At 40.3% G+C, this 12,414-nt stretch overlaps 1 protein-coding gene across 1 annotated transcript in view; it reads right to left on the bottom strand.

The window, feature by feature from the left end:
* Positions 1-12,414, bottom strand: part of SORCS3 (sortilin related VPS10 domain containing receptor 3) — a 630,681-nt gene that overhangs the window by 89,056 nt on the left and 529,211 nt on the right. Inside the window, exons 9-11 of the mRNA XM_058298484.2 lie at positions 10,318-10,497; positions 1,722-1,868; positions 447-549 (exon numbers count right to left, since the gene is read on the bottom strand). Of these exons, the coding sequence (XP_058154467.1) occupies positions 447-549; positions 1,722-1,868; positions 10,318-10,497 (430 nt within the window). The remainder of the gene's footprint in view (positions 1-446; positions 550-1,721; positions 1,869-10,317; positions 10,498-12,414) is intronic.

Genomic DNA, 12,414 nt, shown 5'->3' on the forward strand with positions numbered 1-12,414 from the left:
GGTTAATCATGTGTAAATAAACCTTTACATGCACCAGCGACCTCCTGATTAAAAACAGCTCTGGGGCAAAACCCTTTGTAAAGAATCCTCTGTGTAAAGAGAAAACCACCCCAACTTATATTTGGTGAGTTAAGCAGTTCATATATTAAGTTTTTCTTAAAGTGAGAATTCCTTATTACAAACCGTCTTTCCTATCAGTCAGTTTACCTTGAGAGGAACTCTGGCCTCTTGTTAACCACCGGGGATGGGTCTATGACCTTGTGAGATGATGCATTAACCTAGAAGTTATCAACGCCCAGAGCTCTGGGTTCTTAGCTTGGGGTCTAAAGATGGAAAGAGTGCCAGTTATCATCTGGTGCCCATATGGATCCAAGATTCAAAAGTAGGCTACAAACTGATTCCCAAAGCCTTCAGTGAAAGAGATGCCCAGGGAATATCTTCCTTACCCGTAGCCACCACAAGCCCTGGGGCTGTCTCCTTGCTGGAGATTCTTCCTGAGGAATACGGGTTTTCCGAGATCTGCAAATGCAGGTGTAAGGAGCAGAAGGGCTAAAAGGGAGAAGAAAACAGCATCATTCCAGGAAACTTCTGACATACACACACCCTCAATCTAGAGATGGGCAGTCCAGTTTCAAAAAAAACAAGGTATTGGGTGACAAGTGCATATTTAATTTTGGGCAGGAGCACCTCTACCAGAGTGTGCTCACATCATAAGCTGCCCTGAACACCCATAAAAGGCTAATCCCTGCGTCCAATCCCACCCGCCATGGTATGACTTTCCCTCTCCCTACCCACCCAGCAAGGTCAGTTCATGGTCTGCCTTCTGAAGCCTCCCAGACTATTTCTTCTCACAGGGCGACCCCGACCTTTGCCCATATGGATTCTGACTATCTGTGTCAAACTCAGCTTCCTGGAGCTCTGAGGGGTGACTGGGACAGGTGATGAGGGGAGGCTTAGTGAAACTTCTCCAGGCTCTCTACTCACTTCAACCAGATTCTTTTCATTTCTGCTTTATGTATTAGGCTTCTGTTTATAACTTTACTTGAATTTAGCTTAAAATATTTGAAGCTTTTGATCTCAAATGCATATGTTTATGTGATTTATTTATTCCCCCCCCCCCAACAGCTTTCTTAAAGGAGTTGGGGATTCATAAAGATGTACACTATACAATAAATAAATAAGAAGATGATGGCATTGGGTAAAAAAAAATTAGTTTAACAATGTAAGATGAAGCCAGGGGTAAGGTCTGAGGGGGAAAAAATCATGATGTGACCAGTTTCCAGAACTGGGCTGCAATTTGTCTCTGAGCCTCCAAACCCCCAAAGTAAAAAGGGAAAATGGAATGAGAATGGAACCTGCAAAAGGGGAAGATCCCTGTCTCTTCTATTTGCTACTATATCCTTGGTTTTAATAAGTGATAAAATGCAATATTTTGCTTGGGAGACACATAACCATTTCTGGGATCTTAGAAGAGTTTCTCTTAAGAGGACACTGAGTGTTGTGAATGATATTATTAATTAACTGTCTTCCCACCCCACTTAGAGCAGCAGCACTTCAGGTAAGTAAATGTGGCAGTCTGAGCCATTAGACCAATCCCTGGGAGTTGAAGGAAATCCCTGCGCATGACCAGCTAAGTACATAAGACCCCTTGAGGGAATAAAGCATGATATCCCCAGGTAACCAGCTTGCCCTGTGAGCAAGGATGAGACTGGATGACTGACCAGCAGGCAATGCACTGGACTCCCTCTGAGGTCCATGTCTGGGGCTTGCAGTAGGCGCCAATCCCTGCCTTTGTTGTAGGTAATGTATGTCTTCACCTGGTCATCCACCTTCTTGTTTGCCAGAAATATCCCTTTGATACCTGCTACCTAGGAAAAAGGGCAAAAGATGGAGAACCATGTCGGGCTAAAACACCTCTACTCTTGGAGAAACCTTGGGAGAAGTCCTAGCATTTTTCTATAGGTTGTTGGAGACACAAAAAAAGAGAAGACCAGGGAACACGGTGAGAAATGCAGCAAGCCATATAGTATCTGAATAAGAAGAAGCTGAAGAAGTTTTTCTCTGTACCCTCACCCCCCCGCAGATGCCCCATCCCCCTTTTAGTTATCTGCTTTTCCTCCCTACACATGTCACTGCACTTTGTTCTAAAGGGCCTTATCCTTAATTAGCTACTAACATTTGACATGAGGTGGGAGTCATTGACAACAACGATAGGAGTTACCCCTGTCAGAAAATATGCCTTTTTTACAGGATGCCCTTGTAGACAGGTTTTCAGGGCATCGAGGGATAATCCTAATTGGTGGAACTCCAAGTATCCTGACTACTAGTAGGTAGATATTTTGGGGCCTGGCATCCATCTCTGGTTCACTGTGTCACCTTGGATAACTTACATATCATCTTTGGGTCACAGCCAACGGTCACTTTGAAATAGGCTAAATAGGTGCTGTTGCTTCTTAGTTTCCAGTTGGCTGGTAAAGAAGACATGAGATAATGCTGAGAACCTTGCCAGGATTCCCAATTTATTGAGATTTGCATACTCTTGATATTATGAAGGGAGAAAAACACCACCACAAAACAAGAGCTAGAGGATTAAAAGAGATTTATTATCCAGAAGGGGTCTGAGGTAAGTAGGCTTGACTCAAACTTTTATTCCTTCGACGTCTATATACTGGACAATGAGATCAGATGTTTAGAATGGAAATGTCTTATGTGAAAGAAAGATTCCTTTAAATTCCTGAGGAAGTTCCAGCATGTTCCAAAGCTAAAAGGTGATTCGCATAGTTTAAACAAATATAAACAAGAGGTTGAATGGAAGGTTTTCTTGATAATACTCAAATAACTCAAATATTGAATTGTATATGACCCCACTCTTTTGAGAATCTTGGTCTTATCAGGTTTATTTGAGCTCCAAGAGAAGATGAATGGGAGGCAGAGGAAAGAGTTCCATGACGTGAGCTTTATTTTTTTAGTTATATTAATTTAGCTAATGAAATACAAAGTCCTTCTTCTTTTTATTTTCCTGATAGGCCTTGAAAGAGAATGTCAACCTAAATAAAAGCAAACAAACAAAAATGTAGTCAGAGAATATCAGGAGGATAAGAGATTTATCTGGGAAGGACTCAACCAGGGGAATCTAACAAAAGGCCAAAAAGAGAATTGATTAGATTCCTAACTTAAATGGAGAGTAGGGTAAAAACAGAAGTCAAGGTGAGGGAGGGGCAGTGGTATCAGAGTTGCCCCCTCCTTCAGAGGACCCTACCTAACTGCTTAAAGTCAGTGCCCAGTTCAGGAAGGTTGAGGCTTTGCCAGACTGGCATCTTATATGTTCATCGAGGAGCTATGAGGCCCTCAGATCACCTCAGTTTTTAAAACCAAATGGAAAGGTGTTTCTCTCAAACTTGATTATCAATTCTTCCTCACAGAGAAAGGAATCTAGTTTTTTTCTAGAACTTTCTACCTGATAGAGCTTGTTCTCTTAACTGGTGCCTTTTCTGCCAGACTACCAGAACATGACTCCAGAGGACTCTCTTTGGAGCCAACTGGTCCTTCTCCAACAAGCACCTAAAGCCTTGCTAGCTACTTCCCAGAAGAAAATGCACAGGTCAGACACAGATTCCTGGGTCCATGACCCATTGCTCCTGTGGGGCTCCTGCCACTATAACCCTGCCTTCTGATTGGATGCTTGGCAGCACAAATTATCAGCCACTCAGTTGCTTCTTGTGCTCCTCCAGATAAGCATGTTCAGCAGTACAGTGTTTCCCCACTGAGAGTTCCACCACTCACAAAGATATTTTCTGGGTGCCTCATATACTCTGAGAGCAAAATCAGGGAGAACAGGCACAGAAAATGTGTAGGAGAGACTTCCAGGGAAGTCCCACTTCTGGCTCCAAAAGCATTTCTCCTGCAGTTGTACATACCATGGCAATCTCCCTCCAGCCTGAACAACCACAACACTTCCCATTTGTATTTGAATAGTTCAGGGTCTAACATGATTATTGAATAGCCTTCTGGCTCCCTGTCCTGTATACCTGAACTATAAGTTTGGAGGGCACTTTGCTTTTGTGTACTGTAGGCCAACAGCTTCTAAACATTTTTTTTATTGCAATACAAGTAAGAAATATGTATATGTTGTAACCCAGTGGACCCAAACTTGTATGTGTGTGTGAATGTACACATGTATTTACTTACTCATATAATTCTGGCACAAATGTATCATGAAACACTATGTCCAGTGTAAAGGAATTGAATAAGACACACTTTTTAACTCTTCTCCATCCAAGGAGATAGTTGGCATCAGATAAACTTCAAACACACTTTTTCCACTGTTGTTTGAAACCAGAATTAAGACTGTTGCTGATGGTCTCAGCCGTCCAAGGAGAATTGTCCCAGAATGTGACAGCACCCATAAAAGAGGACGGTACAGGTGTCAGGCCTATGTGGCCTACTTTCCCTTTTGGAATCAATTTGAGGTACAGAGAGAACCCGACAGCCCCTTGGCAGAGTACTGAGTCCAGGTGGCATGATAATCTGTTACTCACCTCCCTAGACCCTTAAGACAAGGGAACCAGGGCCTGCTGAGAAAAACAATTACCATGAGCTGCCTCCAGCTGTCCCTAGAGTTGGGTCTGTGGTGAGGGGCTGAGGAAAAAGTTCCTATGGAGCCATTAAACAGCTGTCCATCTGGTCCAAGAAGGGTCAAAGAAGGTTATGATAAAACACAGGATAGATAGCAGGCACCTGGGAGAGGGCTGGCAAGGAAATATCAGGACACTAAGATTGCTTGGAAAGTTTCCCTTTAACCACCCATGTATAGAGGGGAGAACATAATTAGTCATTAGGGAAGTATAAATTAAAATGACAAGGAGCTACCAGTAGGCCCTTATCAGAATGGCTACACACACACATACACACAACACAAACTGACAATACCAAGTGTTGGATGAAGATGTGGAGCAGCTAGAACTTTCATACATTGCTGGTGGTGATGCAAAAGGGTGTCACTTTGGAAGTAGGTTGGCAATTTCTTAAAAAGTTAAACATGTGCTATTGTACCCCTGGTATTTATTCATGAGAAATGAAAGTTTATGTTTTTGTGAATATTTATATCAGCTTTATTTATAATTGCTCAAAACTGGAAGCAACCTCAATTTCTTTCAGTTGTTGAATGAATTACACAAACTGTGGCATATCTACACAGTAGAATATCACTCAGCCATGAAAAGGAACATTCACTGATATACGTAAGAACATGGGTGAATCTAGGTGAAAGAAGCAAAACCCAAAAAACTACTTACTGAAAGATTCCACTCATATGATGTTTACTAGCTGTGTGACTTGAGCCATATTACTAACTTTCCTGAATCTCTGTAATTTCATAGGCACAATGAGAATGATACTCACTTAAGAGAGACATTGTGATGAATAAATAAAAAAAGAATATAAACTGTCCAGGGCTGTGCAGTTCAATACAGTAGCCCCTAACCACACATGGTTACTACCTTAAATTGTGGTTAATGTGACTGAGGAAATGAATCATTTGTTTTACTTAATTTTAACTATTTTAAAGTTAAATTTTTTAAAAAGTTACTCAGTTTAGTTACAGGGAAACTTTAAAGTATGTTTTCAGTAACTTGGGCATATGAATCTACTTTTCCTATTGTGAATTTTATGAAATGTAAATACTGATCAAGTATTTCAGCTGAAAATTTATCATATGAATTGAGATGTGTGGGAGGTATAAAATACAACCAAGATTTTCTAGACTTACCATGAAAAGAATAGAAAATATCTCATTAGTAATTTTTTATATTGATGAATATGCTGAGATGAAAATATTTTAGATAGTTTTGGTTGAATTAAATCTATTATTACAGTTAATTTTACCTGTTTCTTTTCACCTTTTTTATTGTGGGTAATATAAAATTTAAAATTGCAAAGGTAGTTCATATAATATATTTCTTGGACAGCACTGATTTAAGGCATTGCTTGGTATGCCACTGTTATTTTTATAAAAAGTTACTAACTGGGTGCTTTAATATTCAGGTGAGCATTAAAGAAAATGCATCTGACCAGCGTCTCAGAGCATGTATCCAGAGCATTACTGGGGGCATTAGAGAGAATATTTGCTTCTTCATTTATCAGTAGACAGCAACTAAGAAGAAATACAGTTTATAGTTAGGGGTGTGAAGAAACCAAAATAGAGCTTTATATAGTGTCATGCGAATTACATGTGTAGAAGAGAAATAACACAATGGATTCACTATGCCATGCTGAATGATCCTTGCAGAGTGTTTATTTCTCAAAGCTTTGCATTGGAAAAGGAGGCTAACTTGCCCAAAGGAAGCCTCCTGTCTCTTGCTCCTTGAGCTTCTCAACGGTGAGCATTTGCTGTCAACATGAGCTTGTTTCAGTGGAATGGGCTTCTGGCACCTTAAATAAGAGATTGACTATTTGACCTTTGTGTATCATTTTTCTCTTATGATAATTGCAGCCATGACAATAGTGTAAGTTGAGCCAAGTATGTGAAGGAGAACAAGCCAGCAATTTTCTACAGCAGGATATTTCATCACAATCAGAAAATTTCTCAGGTTTGCTCAGCGGGGTTGATCCCTCCTGGTCTCTAAGATCGCCAATGTCAAGGCCTGCAATGTAAATTCACTAAGTTCCATTTTCTTTGTCCCTGCTTCAGACAATGGAAAAACATTTGAGATTTTCATTGTGAATAAGAGCCTTGGGAGCTATCTTAGTTTGTCACAAGGCTGCTGATGTAAAGTACCAGAAATGGGTTGGCTTTTTTAATGGCAATTTTATTAAAGGAAAATATTACAGTTCCAAGGCCATGAAATGTCCAAATCAAGGCACCATCAGAGATACTCTCTCACCATTACCAGTTACTGGTGATCCTGTGTGTCCTATCATGTGTGAGACAAGATGGCAGCTGACGTCTGCCAAGGTCCCTGTCTTACCCTCAGAGCTCCCCATTTCCTGGAGCCCAGCTGTGAGTGATCAGGCATATGGCTTGTCTCCTTCCAGGCCTCCTCTCTCAAATTCAGCTGCCCAGCTTTCCTCCTGAGCCCAGCAGTCATGTATGGCTCTTCTCTTTTCCTTGAGCTGATCATGGGTCCAGGCCCTCGGGGGTCTCTTTCGGTGCCTCTGTGCTCTGCTGATTGCAGAGTCCAGGAACTCTCTCAGCCTCTCAGGGCTTCTCTGTCTTTCTGCAGTCCTCTCTCTCACATGGCAGGATCAAAATGGCAGCTTCCTTTCTCTGAGTCTCCTGTCTCTATGTTCTCAGCTTATATAAGACCCAGCAAGGGGGAGACATCTAACTTGTGTCATGCCTCACCGACGTGGTCCAATCAAACACCCTAAAGTGATCTAATTGAAAATGATCTAATCAAAGTTAATCTAATGCAATCAAAGAGTACCATACCTTCAGGAATTGCTTAGTTTAAGAAAGTAATCTTTTAGGATTCAAAAAAGAACTTCAAACTGTCACAAGAGGTCTATGAGGAAGATGAATATACTATGAGATTTAAATGGCCGTGGTCAGCCACAGCCACCCCACATCTGACAGTTATCTGAAGGCATCTCTGACTTTTCAGACAAGGGAAAGCAGGTGTAATATCCTGAGAAGCCCTGGCTCAAGAGGGTCTCAGACCCTCTCCATCCCCAGGGCCCATCCTTTCTCCAATCCATCCTACCTCCTGTAGCCACAGCCTTTCACAAGGCTAAACTCTGATCATGCCTTGCCTTATCAATGGCTCACCATGACCACAATGATTTCCCAACACAGTGATAACACACCATGGTGGTAACACCCACTAGTAACACATTCCACAACTAATCATCACACAGAAATAATCTGTTACTAATAATAAAGGGTAAAGCATGTTAATAATTTCCCTTTAAACTTTATATTACAGAAAAGTCAAAATGATCTCTATAATGGCATTATTTTCAGTTGTTCATATTACAATAGGCTTTCTTAAGCTGGAGAAAACTAATATAAAGTTGCAAATTAACCTGGCACAAGGGACTATATCATGCATGCAGATATTATTTGCTAGGTATGCAGATGAGGGGAAAAATAGAGAAATACTAGTCCACAGAATAAATGCTCAGCTCTTCAATTAAGCTCCCTACCGGTGCTTCACAATCTTATCCCCACTGCTCCCTAAGATTGCTCAACTTTTCATGATAATGGACCTCCACTAGTCTGACTCCTGTTTGCTTGTCCTGCCATGACTCCACCAGGTACACTTGTCTCCCTGTCTCCAACAATTCATCTTTTAATCCAATTCATCTACAAGTTTTCCCAAATTCCTCAAGTTAGACTTCACAGAACTTCCTATTCTGTGATCCTACAGCACGGAGCATCCACACCTCTAATACAAGTAAGACTGTGATAACTAACCTAAAAAAGTTATAGCTTTCCAGTAGATTGTTAGTCTCATGCACCAGTCCCCAGATCATCCAACAAAATACACTCAGTGAAAGTATGTTAATTTAGCTGAATTGTATGTGAAAACTTACTGGGTTTCCAAGCTGCATTATTCTGAGTCCAGAAAACTTGTTGTCTCCTTGCTAACTGGCCATATGTTATACAATTTCAGTTTCAATGAGAATCTCCAGTGAAAAAGGTTAAAGTCTGAAGACCCCTAGAGACAAATTAAATTGAGCTTTATCTTCAAACCACAGAAGGTATCTCCAGGTGCAAAACAGCATTGTCCTCTAAAATCCTTCAATATGGTAATGGTCTAGATATGACCAGATTCCAATTTCTTCCCTTTGTTATTCAATGTCTTCTAGAATCGGAACTCCACCTACTTATCCAGTTCTCATCCTTGTCCCTAATAAGCATCCATTCTGCTCAATCAGGCAGGCTAGCTTGCTGCCTCAAAAATCCACACCATCTTTCCAAGCCTTAGTCTTGCCACTTTTAACATTTGGAACTCTTCCATTCCTTCACTCCTTTCTCTCCAGGGCAACATAACTGATAATCCACTGGTAAGTTTTAAAAAACTTACTGGGAATGTACAGCTCATCCCCTCCTCCCCCCTATTCTTGGGACTTGCCTGCCAAGGTCACAGTCTTTGTGCCTCAATGCTGTGGTGATATCGGAACAAACTTACTTAGGAAACTCTTTTATTTACCATTTCTGCTTTAACTGGTGGGTGAGTCCAATTCTGGGATGCATTATATTAGCAAGCCCTATGTCTTCTACATAAGTTTTAGAAGCAATAAATATTGCATTTGATCACTATTTCTCTTATTTTGTGTCTCTGTCTAAAATGGTTCCAACTTCGGGCAGGTAGAAAGGGGACTTAATTTATTGACACTCCCACCCCCCTGCCAAAGACCAACAACTATATTGCAAACTTCTTGAGAGCAAGCACCATATCATCTCCCCTGCCTTCTCCATTTGCTTGAGAACAAAGTAGGGACACAATCAACCCTGATAAAACTGAATAGAAAATAAGCTCAATAGGGCTGTCTGGTATATCTTGTTGCTCTGTAGATGCAATGACACATACATTTTTCCCCAACAAGATGGAAAATGCACTTTAGCAGGAAGAAAAAATTACATATATCTAGACACATTCTTCATTTTGATTCATGCTCCACTTCAGCTCATTGTGTCTCACTATTGTAAATGACCATGGAATTCCAGGCTCATTTTCTAAGGAAGGGAACAGCATGGTGGCAAACTCATCCACCATATTAATGGGGTTTGAGACACAGTGATTTCTTGACTGAAAGGTCATCTTAAGCAATGTCTACCATCTTGTATTTCTGTCTGACCATAGGGGCATGAAGAATGGTCTTATCTATATAGCCTTACTTATATAAACAGGATTTTGGAACGGGCTGAGTCCTGGGAACATAGTGCAGCTCCACATTCATTGAAACCCTCCAACAAGATGTGATTTACTGCCCAACATAGATGTATTTCTTCCTCCTCCTATGATTAGAGGGCATGGGAATAAAAGCTTCCCAATACCACTTTACACCTTTTATTCATCTCTATCATTCTGTACAACTCTAGGAAGAAATCTGGTACATTTCCCAAACTAAAAGCTTGTTCTTAGGAATTATTTCAGTGCTTATCAGCTACCTTCCAGGGAATCAGAATACTTCTACTTATTTTGTTTTCTACTCAATGACCCTATTCCTTTTTATTTTAATATATCTCTATCCACTGCAATGCCTTGATGTAAATGAAGTTACACCCAGCACTGACTCTAATTCTTGTGTTCATACCATTAAAATTCTTGAAAGGCAAGTGGGTATAGGAAAGGGACAACCTTGGTTACATACCTCATACAGTTCAATAATGATGTTTCCCATTAGACCTCGGCTGCTCTTAATATTCTCCATGGCCAGGGTGAAGTAGATCCCACGTGTGTCTGAGATGTAGAGGTTGTACGTGTCATTCTGGTTCCATTCTTGGACTGCTGCAAACACTTGATTTTCATCTGTACTGATGATATGCATGTCCTACAAGCAGATGGGAGACCTGTCAGGCGGCAGATCTCCATATCTCCTTACCCACTGGGACTGAGAAAAATTACTATGACTTATGAAATGATTGGAAAAAAGCTTGTTACAGGCAACGTTAAACAATTCTGTGTCAGAATGTGTAGCTCATGGCTACAAATCATGAGCATCATGATTCCTGTTCCTTGCTAAGTAAAAACAAAAAAGGTGTAAGGGGCTTTTGTGGGTATCATCTCATGACTTCAAGGGACCCATCCACTTTTACTTTTTATTTTTGTATCCAAAAGTTAGTGTAAGCACTAACAAAAACATGCAGCCTTGTGGGAGGAAACTCATACATGCAAAGGAGACAGGGCCTATTCCTTCTCTAGATACTCATTTATGTTTTCAAATTCTATAGTGTAAAGATTTTCAAACATTGGCATCTTTAGGGTCATGAGGATTGAAAGAGGGTTGGCATGGAAACAGAGCCAATGGGTAGGGCTCTGAGCCTCTAACCCCTCCTTCAGTCAGACCTGCACCACTTGAATCTGTTTTATATACTACAGTTGTAATACTTCAGGAGTAAAAGATAAGAGATGTTCTACTGCTAATAGAATAAAATAACATTTGAAAATCACTGATATAGAAGAAAGATACTCAAGCCAGAATATAGAGTTCTGGGTCATAATATAAAATCTGCTATTAATCAGCTGTATGATGATGAAAGTATCAGTCTCCCTGGGCTTCAAGCTTTTCACCTAAAAAAGTGAAGAGGTTGGATACCGTTTAAAATAGTTAACATTTAGGCAATATTCTTAAGTCACCTAAAAGTATTAGTTCAATTAAAAGTCAAAATCACCCAATGATGGAGGTAGTATGATTGTCCACATTTTATTAAAGAGCAAAAATAAGGCACACAGATGCTTAGGAATTTGCTTCAGGTTATATAGTTAGTAAGTACCAGAACCAGGCTTTAAACCACTGTAGTCTCACTCTAACCTAATGGTTAACTTCTAATCATTTGTATATATAGCCTCTAGATCAGGGGTTGCAAACCAATGATTCATAAAATGAATATAGATCACATGTGCTCAGTTTGACTGTAGCCTTTATTTATTAACTGAATCTGAGGTCTTTTAGATGGAGTCAGCACTTATTGAGGTTTCAGCCTTATGTTCTCAGAGTCTCCCACTTACATACTGATGTGAACTTTTGTACCCTGAAGCCATTTGAGTTTGTAATCCTGAACTGGATGATTTCTAAAATAAAATCTAGGAGTCCACAATTCAAAACTGTTTATATGAGCCAGTTTGCATATGTGGCTAGGCACATAATCAGAGCCATTAATCTCTTATCTAGGCAACTTACACTAGGATAAACATTGGACAATATTGGAGCCATTAAAAATACCTAACTAGACAGGTATAAATGTCAAAGGGTAACAGCAAACCAGTATAAGAGGAGAAACATCCTTGATAATGTGGTAGAAAGCAGTGGTAATAGAGATTAGCAATAACCATAGGAGTTGACAGTAAATAAATATCAGGTCTAGCATGGACTTCATCTGACCAACCTTTCCCAGAAATGGTTTCAAGTAAATGAGGTGGCAACATCTGTAAGTAGGTACCTTGGAGAGCGCCACTAAGGTGCTTTATAAGGATCAAGTCAATCTAATTTGGGCAGTTCGAAGGTGAAAGAATAGGAAGAGGAGGTAAATGTTTTAACAAAAAAGCGAACAACAAGAACAAAAACACACAAAAAAATTGACAATTCTCTGTGAAAGTTCAGCCTCTGGCCTTGAACTCTCTGATCACCTTGACTAAGACCTCACTTGCTCATTTGTGCTTACTTAGACACCTTATAGAATTAAAGTACAGGCTCCTGCTGAGCTGCCTGAAAATGGAAATAAGGCTCACTCTTAAACACCATGTGATG

The sequence above is a fragment of the Dasypus novemcinctus genome, chromosome 6 (genome assembly GCF_030445035.2).
Source record: "Dasypus novemcinctus isolate mDasNov1 chromosome 6, mDasNov1.1.hap2, whole genome shotgun sequence".
Classification (NCBI taxonomy): domain Eukaryota; kingdom Metazoa; phylum Chordata; class Mammalia; order Cingulata; family Dasypodidae; genus Dasypus; species Dasypus novemcinctus.